Here is a 16,700-nt window from a genome sequence, read left to right as displayed (position 1 = left end):
AACAAAAACTATACCCTCCGATCCAGGGATGGGAGGGTACCACCTATTGGGGGTATGTGGGTAGGACGGAGCAAGTGAAGGGAACCTCGGGGAGGTGCCGTCACTTGTGCCGGACCATGTGAACCAAAATAAATCAGAAAACGATAAATGATAACGATAAAACATATCAAAACAAAACAGAACAGAGAGCCCAAGGAGCAGCGGGCAGTCATGTGGTGTAGTTAAAGCCCATGGGTCAGGGCAACCAGGTAAATCCCAAACTTCCCCCATCCCCCATGGGTCCTCCATCCCCCGGGCAGGGAGGGGCGGGAGACCCAAGGGTCAGCCACCCCTCGCCTCCCCGGCCGAAGGCAACCAAGGCAGGTAAATTACACTAATGCGTGTGCAAACGTATACCAAGGGGACCTGGGGCAAGTATACAGAGTTAAAGGAGCATGAGGGACACAGGAGACCAGGGTCAGGCCCCCAACATTCTCATCAAACTTAATATTCTTAACAGTCACCCCCCCTCCCGCACAAGAGATATCAGACAGCACGACCTGTAATAGAGAGAGGTTAGGTATCAACTAAAAAAGGGGGGCAGTAATAAACCTGGACGGTCATGGCAGTGGGTGAGTTCCGGGGGGGGGGAGCTAAATGGCAACATCGAAGGATACGGTAGGCAGTTCAAGGCTCATGACCCCCCGGGAGCTGTGGTGGTGGTTCCCTTCGCGAAGAACGGTTCCGACTTCTGGCTCGTCGTGGGATGCGTGGAGGGAGGGAGGACATCTCCGCGGGATCATCCGGGAATTCCAGCCAGTTAGGGACGTCCACAGAATCCACATCCAGAAAGCGGAACAGGGCCGGAAGCTGGTCAGGTGAGTGCAGATGAAAGGTAGACTCATCTCGCCGTACGATTAGGTGGAACGGGTGGCCCCAGCGGTAGGTAGCAGATGTGGAGCGGATGAGATCCAACACAGGACGAACCATACGCCGCATACGTAAAGTATGGCGGGAAAGGTCAGGGAGAATGCGGATGGTCGCTCCATCAAAGTCGGAGGGGCCTTGTCGCCAAGCTTGCCTGATGATCTCCTCCTTCACAGCAAAAAAATGCACCCGACATAAGACATCTCTGGGTACAGAAGGCGTAGGAGGGCGCGCACTGTTGACCCTGTGGACCCGGTCAAGTTCCAAGGCTGCGTCAGGGGCCTTACCCAGCAGGGCGTTAAGAATGGCAGCCACAGTGTCTCTCAGATGGATGCCGGACGTGGCCTCTGGGATACCTCGCAGGCGTATGTTATTCCTGCGGTTCCGGTTCTCTGAGTCGTCTAGGCGGAGGTGCATGGACATCAGGCGAGTGGTGGTCATTTGTGCGTCCGCTTCCAGGGCCTCTACGCGAGCCGACAGAGATGTGGTAACGGATTCCACCGAGGTGACACGCTCATCTACTGCCTCAATGCGGTGGGTGAGGTCATGGAGCTCCTTTTTTAGGGCCGCAACGATAGAGGAAGCCATGTTGTCAAGGTCCCTTTTAGTGGGCAGCTGCGGCAGCAGGCCCTGCAGACCGCTCTCCCCCTGTGCATCCAGAGTCAGCACGTGTGTGAACAGAGAGGGGCTGGGCGGGGAGCCCGGGCGCGGTGTGTCCTGTGGCTGGCTTGGGAACCCTGGGCATTCCGGTTCTCGGGACTCATCCTGGTCAGGGGTCAGGGTTGTTGTGCCTCGTCCCTGCTTCCTACCTGACAGGAGGCCGGCCGCCGAGGAGCGGGTAAGTGCCACCTTGGCTGCAGTCGAGGCCGTGGTAATCGGCGGCTGGCGAATGAAAAAGTTGTAGAGGGAGGCAGATCTGGGGTCACCGTGTGTGCTGTGGGTCCTCTGCTCCTTGGGCATGAAGAAATTCAGGGCATAGGGTTCGTTAAGACGTCGGTCCGGTTCAGTGGCTGCAGAGCTCTCCTAATGCGTGTGCTCACGGCGCCATGTCCAAGCCACGCCCCGGTATTGGGTGACTTAAAGCTTGTAGGAATAGATAGGGATCAATAAGTATTTTATTTTGTGTAGTGCATAAAGGGGGCTGATAATATGATTGGATAGTTTAGAGAGTACAGGCCCCATTCACACTTGCGTTTCGGGCAGTCTCACGAATGTGGGGGTGTTTACATTGAATAGGAGGTACACAGTAAGGAGCTAATATGTGTTAAATGGTAGTTGCACAGTAGAGGGTTAATGTACACTGAATGGAAAGTGCATAATAAACTGTCAATGTACAGTAAACCGGAAATTTGCAGTTACTGTGGTTTGCACAGTTAGGGTTGATATACATTGAACAGAAGTAGAGCAGTAAAGTGTTAATGTGCAGTGGCTAGGAAGTGTTTTGTATAAAGTGTGAGATTTAGCTTCCAATGGTAGCGCATTAAGGACACATCCACTCGCTGCAATCTTCATTCAAGGGCTTCCTTGCCCACTTTTATTAAATGAAAGTTCACAAAAACAGAACAATTACCCTCGCAGGGGTTCTTTAGCATCTCATGGCAGCACATGCCCATCCAGCCTCCTGGCTTTGCATTTGCAGCACTGCTGCTCCGGCCTCAGCCCACTGTCTGTTCCTCCAGACAGCCTCAGTCATGTGCTAACTTGCACACTGGGAGATTCTTCCCAATCCGCAGCACCCTGCTGCACTGGACTCCACTCTGACTCCTGGGTGGGGCCTTCCTGTCTCCCAGGTGGAGTCTTGAACCCTTCCCAACAACTTTAATTTAAAGGCTGTGCACACCTGTGCCATCAGCATGTGCTGGCCACTCAGATTCTGGACACAGGAATGGAGATAACGCAGTGGCATTGCCATGCTCTGCCACAAAAGGTTAAAGCTAAAGTGCACAGTAAAAGGTTAATTTACAGTGGTTAGAAGGCAGATAGAATTGTGTCAACTGTAGTGTCGGATCCCACCACTGTCATCAGAATGTGACTTCATTATAGCTAAGTATTTGATCTATATTTCCAGATAGCACAGTTTTACAATCTGACAACTAATGTATGATTGTGTAGAATTAAATCACAGTTTGGTAAAGACTAGGGTTGCACCGATGCTTTTCGAGTACAAATGCCGATACTTGGCATTTTCACGAGAACTACCAGGGTTGCAGCGGTTGCAGCTGGGACCTGGCTCTGATGCTCCACCACTGTCCTGAAATCATTAGTCGATATTGTTTTAGAAAAACTGTCACATGACGATAAACAAAATGTATCAGTACTCGTTAGTAGTTCTCTCTCTCTCTTTCTCGCTCTCGCTCTTTCTTGCTCGCTCGCTCTCATCTTCTTTTCTCTCCACCCCAGATTTTATAAAACTTTGCCTCTTATGTTGCCTTGTATAGTGGCAAAGCATTATTGACCACTGTATTCTAAAAAGAAAGTGTGGGTGGTTCCTATTTTTCCTGATCTCAAGACAACGGCTTAACATGCATATAAGAGCTGTAATCTCAGTTTGAATTACTCTGGCAGGGGCCAGTGACTCAACTAAGCCCAACAGGCCCAAAAAAGTGCCGTAGCCCAGGGGGTCAAGTATGCCTGATGTTCTATTTCAAATTAAATCAAGTGGCCAACACCAATTGTTGAAAAGCAAGTGTCCACATATCGTCTAAGCCAGTGGTCCTATGAGGCATTGCAAGACTGACAGTTATAGGCATGAGTCCCAAAGGCATGTTGGGATTTGTAGTTAAAACACAGCTGGCCTGTGTTTATATTTTCCTTCTCATATACATGCAGACCAAGCAGTTCTGCAAATTGACAGTTACATTGGCAGTTACATTGGGAGTTGGAAGAAACTATAATACTGCTGGGTGTACTTAACTGTCGCTATTTCTTTGGATAAACCTTTTTTTCCAAAATGAAGAATGTTGTTTTGACTGCTTAAAGTCCTGCTTGGGGCATTTCTTTTCAGGATACTCTCCAAGCAGGGCTTTAAATAAAAAAAAAAAAAGCAGCTCTTGCTGCAAAATGCACCTCCTCTCTAGCATTGTCTCCCGCGGTAACTTCTTACACCATTCAATGTTCAGTCCATTTAAAACTACATGTCCATCTGAAGCTAACCTGTCCATAGTTTGACAATGCTGAGAAGATTTCACCGCAGAAAGTGAATCACATTGTCAACCTGTAGGAAGTGGAAAATCAGGGGATCTACTGGGAGGACCAAGGCGGGACTTGGGGACAGGGTAGATTCATAAAACCAAAATCCCTTGTTTTAATGCTATTGACAGACTGCAGAATATCGCTCCTTTTTGTTTTTGCTCATAGTTCTTCTTTAAGGGATACACCCAGGAACTAAATTCAATCTGCTTTTACTTTTGTAAGAGCTGGCAGCACCCTCTGGCAACCTTTAGACTTCTGGCTCACAAATCTTGTGACACTCCTAAACATCTGCCAAAGTAGCTGAAATAAAACTGAAAATGGACTGGGTAAATCATATGAGCAAATCTGTCTCTACAGAAACTATAAAAAAGTTTTATATATTTTTGTAAGTAGTTGTCTATGATACCTAAATACTCTATTATTCTTCTGAATGCCATGATGTATTTATTTATTTTCACAAAAAAGTTTATTGAACATAAAACAAAGAAAAATCAACAGTGCAGATAGAACAAGACACGTCAGATGAAATATACAAGGTATTAAGAATGTCAAAGTAGCAAACCGGCAAAGTAACCAAACCTATCAACAGGTAACAGCCTGTAATACCAGCAGGGCTATCGCGAGAAAGACAATGAAGGTGTCACATCATTAAATAAAGTCATCACAATCTATCACACCTGGGTATTATTATTATACAGGATTTATATAGCACCAACAGTTTACACAGCGCTTTATACTATAAGAAAGCCATTAGAATCACAATACAATTCAAGACAAGATGGTAAGGAGGACCCTGCCCACTTTTTATAAATGAGAATGGAGGAAATCCCTAGGTAAAGAAAATATAAAAACCAACAGGATAGAGAAAGGAAAGGAAAAGAGACAGCAGAATAAAGAACAACTAAAAGGAGGGAGAGGATAAAAAAGGAAGGAAAAAAAAGAAGAGTAACTGAGGGAAGCCTGTATAACGGAGAAGCTAGGTTGGGCTAAAGCATCAAGAAAACATGGTCTAAACGAGGAGGTTGGAAATGGGATATCCGAAGGTTGCCAAATTTTGTGGAAGCGTACATGGGTATCATTAAGAATGGCTGCCAATTTTTTATTAACCATCATTCCACTTTAGTTGTTGCTTGACCGCCTCAAAACTCAACATAGGGGATTTCCACGATTTAGCTTATTAAGAAGAGCTTCACACAGGTGCCTAGCAAGATCAACGGAGATCAGATAAGTCCTAATCCACAAGCGTCTGGCCACCGGGCATGACAACCATATATGATACATGTAGTCCCTCTCTGGGCAACCCGGAAGCAATGAGGTGAGTAACCTGGGATAGTATGCGTATAATACCAATGGTAGAGAAACTTATATAGATTCTCCAAAATGAGGACGTTCCCTGAACCCTGACCGTGGCCAACCAAACAGCCTGCAGTCCTCAGAAGAAAGGGAAACACCCACATCAGTCTCCCATTGAGATTGATATGATCGTACAGGAGGCAAGGTCTTGGAAATCAAGTATAATAGTAGAAACAAGGAAAATTATCCCAGGACTATGGGGGACTGACCAACATCTTTGTTCAAAAGGGGTCAAGGAGTAAGGAGGTGGTTGTGGGCGTATTAGGGATGATAAAAAGTGATGCAATTGCAAGTAGTGATAATGCTTGCGTAAGGGGACAGAGTTGGAATCTTGAAGTGATTGAAAAGACTTATCACCCGTGGGGGTAAGGAGAAAGTAGACATCATAAAAGTCATGTTCCCTCCACCAGTGAATACTTTGATGAGAGTCCCAACCAGGAAGAAAGAGAGGGCAGGGAAAGAGCTGCAGCAGAGGAAGAAAGGGAGAAGAAAGAGAACCAGAACATTTCACAGAATCCCAGATTTGAAGAGTGTGCGACATATCGGGACCAAACGACTTAGGACGAATGGAAGAGGGAACCCGTGGTAAGGAGCAGATTGGAAGAGGAGAACAACCCACAAAATCCAATAAAGCCCAACTCGGAATCTCAGCCAAGTCACATAGACGGGCCAAAGGTGCGATGTTCACTGCCAAATATTATTTGTGGATGTTCGGGACTCCCAACCCACCAACCGCTTTAGGTGCAAAAAGAATATTCTTGCTAACACAGCGCCTGGACCTACCCCAAATAAAATAAAGACGTTTTGCTGGTGGATGCGCAAAATATGAGCAGGGACAAGTACTGGGAGCGTGTGAAACAAATATAATAATTTCGGGAGATAGGGCATTTTGACAGCGTGAATGACCAAACCAAGAAATAGGGTAATGGCGTCAGGATTCAAGTAAGGAAGATGAATGGGAAAAGAGAGAAATTATGTTTCTATTTTTGAAGTGATCAAAGTTTGATGTCAATTAAATGATTAGTAGGGATGAGTTCAGAATTGGGCCAAAACAAGTCCCAACCTGAGTTCTTCTTAACCTGGAAGCTGCAACGGGCCACCTGCCCAAACAACTGCAGGTCGGCATGCAGCAGCTGCACAAAAACAAAGGGGCGGGGTTCTTGTGCTGGCATAATTTGCCTTATATAGCCATTTGGCCATATAAGGTCAATTATGTCACTGTTATTGCTGGGATTTGTAGTCCTCTGTATAATATACAGCACAATGTACCATCAGCTATAGAGAGTGGAGCTGTGAACAGGGCCAACTGATCAGAAGCCGATTAATCGATTTATTGAAAAAGTTGACAACTTTTTCAATAATCGATTATGTCGATTAGTTGTTGCAGCCCTACATCATAACCCCCTTGCTTACATAAGGACCAGGTTCTCTTCAAACCTGAGCTCATTCCTAATCATTTGTATACATTGACTGTCATGGAAGCCCCCAGTACATGTATTCATATTTATAGTAGACTAGTGTAAACCACTCCTGATTTGTCAATTTCTTTTCTTTTGTTCCTATTCCTTTATTACAGTGATAGGAAATCACCTTTCCTTCCAGTCAGTTTAAGTAGTAGCTTTTAAAAATCTGTACAAAAATCAAGTATTTTCAAACTTCTAAAACTGAGGAAGTTCTTCATAAGGCTATGTAATGGGGTCCCAATTTTTTATATTGTGTTTCCATAGGTAAACGGGCAGAATGATTGCCAGAGTGATAACTTTTTATGAGTGGAGAAAAAAAATATTATGGTTCAAATTTTTCAGAGCACTAACAGGGTGTTCTCAAAAGGGTGAAGAGTTAGGAGAAGGCAGGAGACGTGAACAATTTAGGCCAAAGTAACTAATTTGGAAAAATTCTCCAACTTGGCTCACTTTCCTGTTCAACTATGTTGTCCTAGATTGTTCACTTCTCCTATCTTGTCCAAACTCTTGTCCAAACTCTTCACCCTTTTGTGAATAACCTGTAAGACTTCTTTGTTGGGCATTATGGGTTTATCCATTTATGTTTAAAGGGTTTTTTAAAGGGTATCAGTTGCACAGATATGCATATCTTGTTCTAGCTAACACAGAATGATATTCCTTGCAACTGCATTTCAGATTTAGTTGTCTCTCATATTGTCCTTTGCCATTCATAGCTGCTTGCTTTACAAATTATAATGCTCAACTAAAGCTGAATGAAAGACAATAGGACACTGCACTCAGCTTACGTTGAGTGTTTTCAGGTGTATTTCTGGTAATGTTCAATTAGTAATGCTGGCTGAACTCTATTTCCTGAGATTAGAATAGGATTTGCCGAGTATGCTTTTTGTGGGACAATCAAGTGTACGGTCTTCAAATGACTGGCAAGGAACATGCAAAAGCAATGAACAGAGGGATTAGTTCATTAGTCTACTGCTGCTCTTTCACTGTCCATTTAGCAGGCTGTGGCTGGTGTCCTGGCTTAGCTGTGTGATGGGTCTGTAGCAATCACAAGGCTGGATGGACATAAATAAAAATCAGCTGGCAGATAAAACAGCTCCCTTGTATATATTTTATCTGTGTTTTCAGATGCTTATTTGGAGTATGGCTATATTTTTATGGGACATCTTAGAATTTTAAAAGAGAACTAAAGCTAAACCTTTTTTTCTGCTTTAGGGCAGGTTTACACTATTTTCCGGACCAGATCTGGAATGCAGTGCATTGCGTTTTGCCGCGTTTGGAATGTATTTTTTTTTTTTTTAGCATCAAAACCCACTGCATTCCAGTGGGTTTTGATGCGTTTCTATGGGTCCCAGTGCATTCCAGAGCAGACACAATAAGAGGAGCAGTATTTTTCTGGTCTGGTCTAGAACGGACTGCGCTGGTGTGATAGAGGCCAGAAATAGCATAGGGATACATTAGGATGCATTTTGGGTCTGTAAACAATCTGGTCTGGTCTGAAGATGATCCGGACATGGTGTGAATGGGCCCTTAGACCTCTTTTGAGTCAAAGGAATACATTTACTAATGTACTCCTCTGACCCAAAGTCAGCATCTAGCAGGCTACTGCAGCAGCTTCATTGCTTCAGTTCGCTTCGGCTGCACTGTGCTAAGCAAAATGGCGGAGGATAATATTTTTGACTAATAACATTTTCCAACAAATATTTGGTGTGCTCGTCCACCAAAACATTAAATTGTAGGTTCCTACACTGAATTGTGATTTCCTCCATCGGGTTTCAGGCACCTTTTTCTAGTGCTGCCAGGTGTGCCCACAGTTAAAATGGCCGCTGGTGCTCTGTCCCCACCTCTTCGTCACACTCTGCATCCACATTCACTTCCGCTGCAAGTGCTAAGTTTGCAGTGCTGAGCGCAGACTTGCAGCACAGCGTTAGGCAGTGTTTTGCTAACTCAGCACTCGCAGCGGCTCAGCAACTGAACATGCCTCAGCAGTTAGGGGTGGGTTTGTAATCAGGCTGTACTGTTTCACTGCAGTGGGGTTGAACTCAAGTCTGGCTGTCTGACAGGGATGTGTCAGTCACAAGGGTAGCTGAACAAAATTATAAAAAGATTGGCAAATGAAATAGTTCTCATTTGCCTGGAGTTCACCTTTAAATTTAATTCCACCATACATTGTCTTACATGTCAGATGGTGCATTGGTATAATATTGATATGGAAATTAATATTTTAATTTGGAACATAAATATGTTACCATTTTATTTACCACAGGCATAAATTATGATGCAGAGAAGGAAGAGAGAAATCTACAAGAGGCAAAACAACGAGAGCTACAAAGGATCGAAGAGGCTCTGCAGAAAGCTGCAGAAAAAGGTAGACTTACTATTGCTCTTATGCAGATGACTCATTGTCTAAATGCCAGAATACCATCTTGGACCTCAAGAATAAATGGCACTCTTGTTCAATATTTATTTTTTGTTCTTTAATGCTGGCCACCAGATGAGGAGTTTCTTGGAGACTGCTACAACTTACAAAGCTTTGTGTATAGTAATACAAAGCCTGGTGCGTATAGCTTGCTCTGTGGGAATATGCATAGATAAATGCATTGCCATGTCACCTTTAACTCATTTGGTATGAAAGCAGCTTTTTCTTGAATTCTTTCATTATCGCTTTCTCTTCTATCTCTTTGTCTCTGTCTGTCGCTCACTCACAATAGTATGGCAGCTGATATGTAGGCTCTGACAGCCTGAAAAATGTCTTTGCTCACCCTATCCATGTTTTTTTGTACTGCTTTACACGGCTGAGCAGAACAGAAATAGCCTCACACAGGACCTAAGATTTACAGAGACATGGCATATACAGTGGTGTATTTTAGTTTTGTGCTGCCCTAGGCAAGACTAAACTCAGCACCTCCCTCATTCTAACAAATACATTGCAATCCCCAGCCTGTTTCTGGGACATCCACTATCAGATCACATGCTATGGCCAGCCCCAAAGCCACCCGCTGCTTCTCCTCCACCTCCTGTACAAAGCCAGCCGGACTGCAACTCACTGGGCCCTCCCCTCCACCAGGCAGCTCTCTAATTAGGCAACCGCTCTCAGGGCCTTGCGGCCACCTAGTTTGCCTCATTGGGCAGCCACAGCTGCATGATTCTGTGCCACCCAGCCTCGGCCCACTGGGGAAGTGCCCAGTATGCCCAAAGACAAGTCTGGCCCCCTCATTTATTTATTTTTTGTTCTTTAATGCTGGCCACCAGATGAGGAGTTTCTTGGAGACTGCTACAACTTACAAAGCTTTGTGTATAGTAATACAAAGCCTGGTGCGTATAGCTTGCTCTGTGGGAATATGCATAGATAAATGCATTGCCATGTCACCTTTAACTCATTTGGTATGAAAGCAGCTTTTTCTTGAATTCTTTCATTATCGCTTTCTCTTCTATCTCTTTGTCTCTGTCTGTCGCTCACTCACAATAGTATGGCAGCTGATATGTAGGCTCTGACAGCCTGAAAAATGTCTTTGCTCACCCTATCCATGTTTTTTTGTACTGCTTTACACGGCTGAGCAGAACAGAAATAGCCTCACACAGGACCTAAGATTTACAGAGACATGGCATATACAGTGGTGTATTTTAGTTTTGTGCTGCCCTAGGCAAGACTAAACTCAGCACCTCCCTCATTCTAACAAATACATTGCAATCCCCAGCCTGTTTCTGGGACATCCACTATCAGATCACATGCTATGGCCAGCCCCAAAGCCACCCGCTGCTTCTCCTCCACCTCCTGTACAAAGCCAGCCGGACTGCAACTCACTGGGCCCTCCCCTCCACCAGGCAGCTCTCTAATTAGGCAACCGCTCTCAGGGCCTTGCGGCCACCTAGTTTGCCTCATTGGGCAGCCACAGCTGCATGATTCTGTGCCACCCAGCCTCGGCCCACTGGGGAAGTGCCCAGTATGCCCAAAGACAAGTCTGGCCCCCTCATTGGTTTGGGGCTGTGTTTTCTGCTGCCCCCCTGGAAAGTGCCGCCCTAGGCAAGTGCCTAGTTTGCCTTGCGGTAGATACACCCCTGGGCATATATATGTCAGTCTTCTAATACTTATGAATCCCCATTATGTATCATTACACCCTACCAATTTTGCATATTGCTTTTTTTAAAGATAAGATGTTGTGAATGATTTTGGTGTTGCATTGATGTTATGAAATGGTTATTACAGTTTAGCCTATTACACATAATGTTATCACAATTTGCCCTTTCTCTTCTACCTTTGAAATGATCAAAAAGTATGGCAGCATACAGAGCTGGAGCAAATCTTCAGATAGTTTTAAACTATCCTTTTAAAAAAAAAAGTTATTTTAGTATTTCTTTGGATGCTGAGCAACTTTGCCAATATAGTATCTTACCTTTTTTTGTCTTGTACTTTAAAACCTGCAATTACATGTGTTATGACTGCATTATTTACATCTTGCTTGTCTCCAGTCTGCAATGTAACTGCAGAATAGGGCTGAAAACAACAGGAGGACATTTGTTAAACATTCCTTTTTGATGTCTTCCATGCTGGGAGCCGTTAATGATGTTTTCTATACATCTCTAAATTAATGTATTCCCTGGAGAAACAGACTCTGAATTACTGAAATAAATGAGCCCCTGCATACGTTTAAGCCAAGCCTTTTCCACCCACTCCTCTCCCATGTGATTCCACCGAGCCAATTGTGAAAAGCAGAATGCACATCTAGAGAAATATATATGGATGCTTTCTAGTACTGGTCTAGAGACATGATATTACACTACAGTTTTGGTTTCTGCAGAACTGCATGCTTCCAGCAGTTTGCAAACTTTTTTTTTTACCATGAAGCAGCAAAAGCAGTGATAGGCTGTAGAGACAGAAGATCCCAAGTGAGTATGAAGCATAGCAAGCAAAGTATGCAAAGACAGACAAAAGGTAAAGGGGAAGAAGATGCCTAGTCACAGGTTGCATGACCATACATAGTCAACACAACACAGAGGTGGTGCTTAAAAAGAAAATAGTGAGGGTTTAGAATTTAGTTTTTGTATACATGTGGACACTCTTGAATATTGGCAGATATACAGAGTGGAGGAGGGCTACTATTTTAGACTGTCTTATATATGATTTCAGAACCAATTACTACCTCTGTGCTTATTTATATCATCTTTGGAGAGTGGAGTTTGTCTGCTGATGGGAAGAAAGGGGTGAGGACATATATGAGACACCCTACAGGCTAAAGGGAAATGCCAGGTCTCCTACTTCCACCTAATGGGTGTCCACAGCTACAGATATCTGCTGATCAAAGGTTGATATATGCACTGACCAGATGCTAGTTTAAATAAGTTTCTGTGTATCTCATGATGAAGCAGGTTAGACGATATCTTGTAAAACACATTGAGTGATCTTCATCTTACTTTTAACACCAGAGTAAAAAAACACTATTTGGAAGTTCGATAAGACGTGGCAACCTTGGAAATATTTTTATTCCCATACTCCCCTACGCTCATGTACGAGCCTCCTCCTGTCCCTCAATTTCACAGGGAGTGTTTGTCCCGACAGGAGACACGGTTCTTTCCTTTCTCCTTCCTTCCCTCTTACTTTTCTTTTCTACATCTCTCATTTTCTCTCCTCTTATTTTTCCTCTTGTTTTCCCAGATATTGGTTTTGGTTTCTGAGTCGCACTGCATATACAATCTGTAGAGATTTTTTTAACTCATTGTGGTCTGGATATGTTTGTTTTTTTCCCCTTTTTGATGGTGCTTTGTTACCATTGATCACATTTATGTATCTGTGACCTTGTTGGATCTATTTCTTTGTTGTGAGCTATAACGTTGTTCTTATTGGTTGTTACATTTTTTTTGTTGTATTCATTTCAAAAAAGGAAGTTAAAAAAGAGAAAATGAAGTTACCTTGTGAGGGAGTTAGATGGAGGACGAATACAGGGGCAATGTTTAGGAATCAGGAAATAAAACACTTTCGACTGAAGATGACGAGGAAGATGTTTGCAAGAAGCCACATATCTCCAGGATGTGATTCTCCCTAAAAGCAGATAGGATTAGTTTGGGTCAAAACATAGTTGCATAGTATTTGAGGTTCAATAAAGACACGGGTCCATCAAGTTCAACCGTTTGTGTGTCTGTGTGTATAAGTCCATATGTGGTCTAGTTTTTAAGGGTACCTATACCCCTGTATGTTATGTTCTCTGAGGAAGGTATCTAAATGATTTTTGATTTATTCAATACTCTCTGCTGATACCACTGCTTGTGGAAGAGCGTTCCAAAATGTAACCGCTCTAACTGAAAAGAAGCCCCTACACCCTTTGTGGTTAAATCTTTTCTCCACCAATTTTAGGTGGTGGCCTCTGGTCTTCTTAATGGAGTTTACACTAAAAAGTTTATTGCTGATGTTGCCATCACCACTAAACATTTTGTACATCAAAATCATGTCCTCCCCCATAATCGCCTCACTTCCAGCGTGAACAAGTTTAAACTTGGCAACCTTGTCTCATAGCTTTGGTCCTCCAGCCCCTTAATTAGTTTTGTTACCCTTCTCTGGACTCTCTCCAGCTCAATCCTTTGACATCCTTTCTGTGGATTGGTGACCAAAATTGAACCGCATACTCAAGATGAGGCTGAACCATTGATCTATAAAGTGGCAAAATTATTGCTTTGTCTCTACCGTACATTCCCTATTAAATGCATGACAGTACTTTGCTAGCTTTGTTTGCGGCAGCCTGGCATTGCGTGCTATTATTCAATCTGTAGTCGACTATGACTCTCAAATCTTTTTCAATTTCTGACTTCCCTAGTGGAGTTCTAATTAATGTGTATTCCGCTTGGCTATTTTTAATCCCAAAATGCATTACTTTACATTTTCCAACATTAAACCTCATCTGCCATGTAGTTGCCCACTCCGCTAATTTATCCAGGTCGTCCTGTAATGTTATAATGTCTAAGCTCGTGTCTATTACCCTCCCAGTTTTAGTATCATCTGCAAACACAGAAACATGGCTATTATGACCGTCCCCAATATCATTAATTAGCAGGTTAAACAGTATTGGGCCTAGCACAAAACCCTGGGGCACACCTCTATCGACCTTAGGCCAATTTGAAAAATAACCATTTATCAATACTCTCTGGACACGTTCCAGTAGCCAGTTCTCTAGCCATGTACTCACCTTTTCATCTATGCCCAGAGATTGCAGCTTGTGTATTAAGCATTTATGTGATACTGTGACAAATGCTTTGGCAAAATCCAGGGACACCACATCCACCGACTTTTTTTCTCCATCCAGATCTCTACTCACCTCTTCGTAGAATGTTAGTAGGTTGGTCTGACAAAAACAGTCCTTCATAAATCCATGATTATTATCATTTATTATACCATTGCCACAAACAAAATCCACTAAATAGTCCTTTATCATTCCCTCAAACAAACATCATATGCTATTGATGTTAGACTGAATGGTCTGTAGTTCCCAGGTTGGCATCTTGAACCTTTTTTGAAAATTGAACATGTGAACATTAAAAGAGAACTATGAGGTAACCTTTTTATCCCATAGTTCTCTTTAGGGTCACGGGAGGACATATACTAACCTCCTCCCATGACCCAAAGCTCAGTATATAGCCAGTATAACAATGCTGTCGAGATCCATCCAGCTGTCTAACAGCGGGCTCTGCCTGCCGCCTGCCTGGTCTGTTTCTCCTGTCAGTGCTGGGTGATCAGAGAGGGGATGGGGAATCCCTGTGGGGAGAGGTGACTGATGGTCACCGCTCTCTGCAGGCAGACGATCGGAAAGTGAGCAAGTGACCGTATGTGTTTGCTCACTTCCCGATCAATAGAGCCGACGTGTGACAGTTTCAATGTCACACGCTGGCTCTAACTATGAGGATGAGTGAAAATCACTCACCTCATAGTTCTCCTTTTTAAGGAGTTGAAGGGAAGAATGTGATTCAAGACAAATAGTTCATGATCATGTGCCACATAAACTACAGTCATATTATGTATGTTTGTATAAAGCAAAGCAAATGTATTCAGGGATGGACTGTGCTATATCATATAACATAAATAATAAAGAAAGAAATAACCGTTAATGTGCATGCTTTTTGTCACACAGCAGACGTATTATGATTTTATATATGCAGGGTAATATTTAGAAATAGAATAGTCTTCATATGACTTTCCGTTTTGTCATACACTGTGCTCTTAGGTCTGCTATATGACAGACAGCTAAATTACTGTATATATCAAATATACGGTCTTCCTGCTGCGGCTCCTCTCGTACAAAACATTTGGTTCATGCCATCACCTTTGTTAGCATTGTTTGGCATCAATCAGTAGCAGTAGATTTGAATATTTACCTCCTAGTTAAATTTACGTTTTCATGACACTGCCCTAATTTCCTTCATAACATTGTCACCGTGTGTTTTTTCTAATGTTAATTTTGGCAAACCTTTCACTTCATTGGTGTTAGTTTCCTTCTCTAATGCAAAATTAGCAAGCTGAAAAATACCCCTGTTTATGGTTTAATGCTTCCAAGGCCGTGTTTAGGCTACATCCTTGTTTGAATATAGAAAATGGTTCCAAGTAATGTAGGTGGGTGCTAAATTTCATATAGAAGTCCCCTGTCACTTGGCTGAATGGACGTAGACATTAAATAGCATTTGAAGGTAAAAATATATTGTCTAATAGTTAGCCTGCATTCACACCTAGGCATCAGCGTTTTTGTTCATATTTTGCACGTTTCTGTACGCTTCTGACACGCATACGTTAAGTTGTGTATTTTAGCTGGCAGATTCTGAGACATTGGTATAAATGGGGAAATGTGCATAAAGACCCGAGCAAAACGTGCATCATTTTTTGTCGTGTTTCTAGGCGTTTTCCTATTGAGTCTATGGTGACAAAATGCATAGTAAACTACTAAAAGAAGCTCATGTACTTCATCGAGCATTAGGCATTTTACAGCTTGTGATAAAATGCTCGGGTGTGAACAGGGGTCATAGGAATGATTGGGATATTTTGTTACGTATAGTTTGCGCAAGCAAATGCCTAGGTGTGAACAGGGACTTAATATCTGCTGAGAAGCAGGTTATCGTGCACAATAACATGTTTATTGTCAATAGTGATCTCAGGGGCTCTCATTGCACCTTAGGAAACAGCAGTGAAAGGTAATGTAAGCACTTCTTACTGGCTTTATAGAATTTCCTTTCTAGGAATGCCCTCTGCTGTAGTTGCCCTTTTTATATTATATTAACATCAGTATTGACTTCCAGACTTGAACATATTAGAGGACGAAGTGTCTGATGCTCGCTTTTGGTCTAATAACTTTGTGCATGTTAAAGCAAAAAACTCAAAGGAGCAACAATAGGTTTCCCTAGGCTACACTCAGTTGGCATTGTCTTTTCTAACATTTAGATTAACAGTTAGCAGTGTGATACCCACTGTCTGTGACATAACAGAAAATGGAACCAGCAGAGATTTATGAGGACTTCTGGTTTTATTATGCACTTATAATTTGAATAGCAACTAAAAGCAGATAGTGCTTTCAGAAGCGTCCCAGTTTGTTGATGTGGGATGTATGCTTACTGTAAAATGGAGAGAAAAAATAAATCATAGAGACATTACCAGAATGACATCTCTCTTGCAGTTTATGCTTGTATAATATGGACAAACATTTTTTCTCATTCAGGGAGCAGAAATTTGATCTAAAAAGTTTAAATGACCAGAGGTAAAAAGGGAGCACTGCATTTCGGAACCAATAATGGAAGTAGATAGATCTCATGCTAGAGATG

The 16,700-nt window shown here is 42.9% G+C and overlaps 1 protein-coding gene across 1 annotated transcript in view; it reads left to right on the top strand.

Moving 5' to 3' along the window:
* VPS13C (vacuolar protein sorting 13 homolog C) overlaps window positions 1-16,700 on the top strand; it is a 225,912-nt gene that overhangs the window by 16,801 nt on the left and 192,411 nt on the right. Inside the window, exons 5-6 of the mRNA XM_018552762.1 lie at window positions 9,178-9,315; window positions 9,406-9,468. Coding sequence (XP_018408264.1) covers window positions 9,178-9,315; window positions 9,406-9,468 — 201 coding nt within the window. The remainder of the gene's footprint in view (window positions 1-9,177; window positions 9,316-9,405; window positions 9,469-16,700) is intronic.

This window comes from Nanorana parkeri, unplaced genomic scaffold (assembly GCF_000935625.1).
Source record: "Nanorana parkeri isolate BGI_ZX_2015 unplaced genomic scaffold, ASM93562v1 scaffold97, whole genome shotgun sequence".
Classification (NCBI taxonomy): domain Eukaryota; kingdom Metazoa; phylum Chordata; class Amphibia; order Anura; family Dicroglossidae; genus Nanorana; species Nanorana parkeri.
This window is presented reverse-complemented; position numbering and strand designations above follow the sequence as displayed.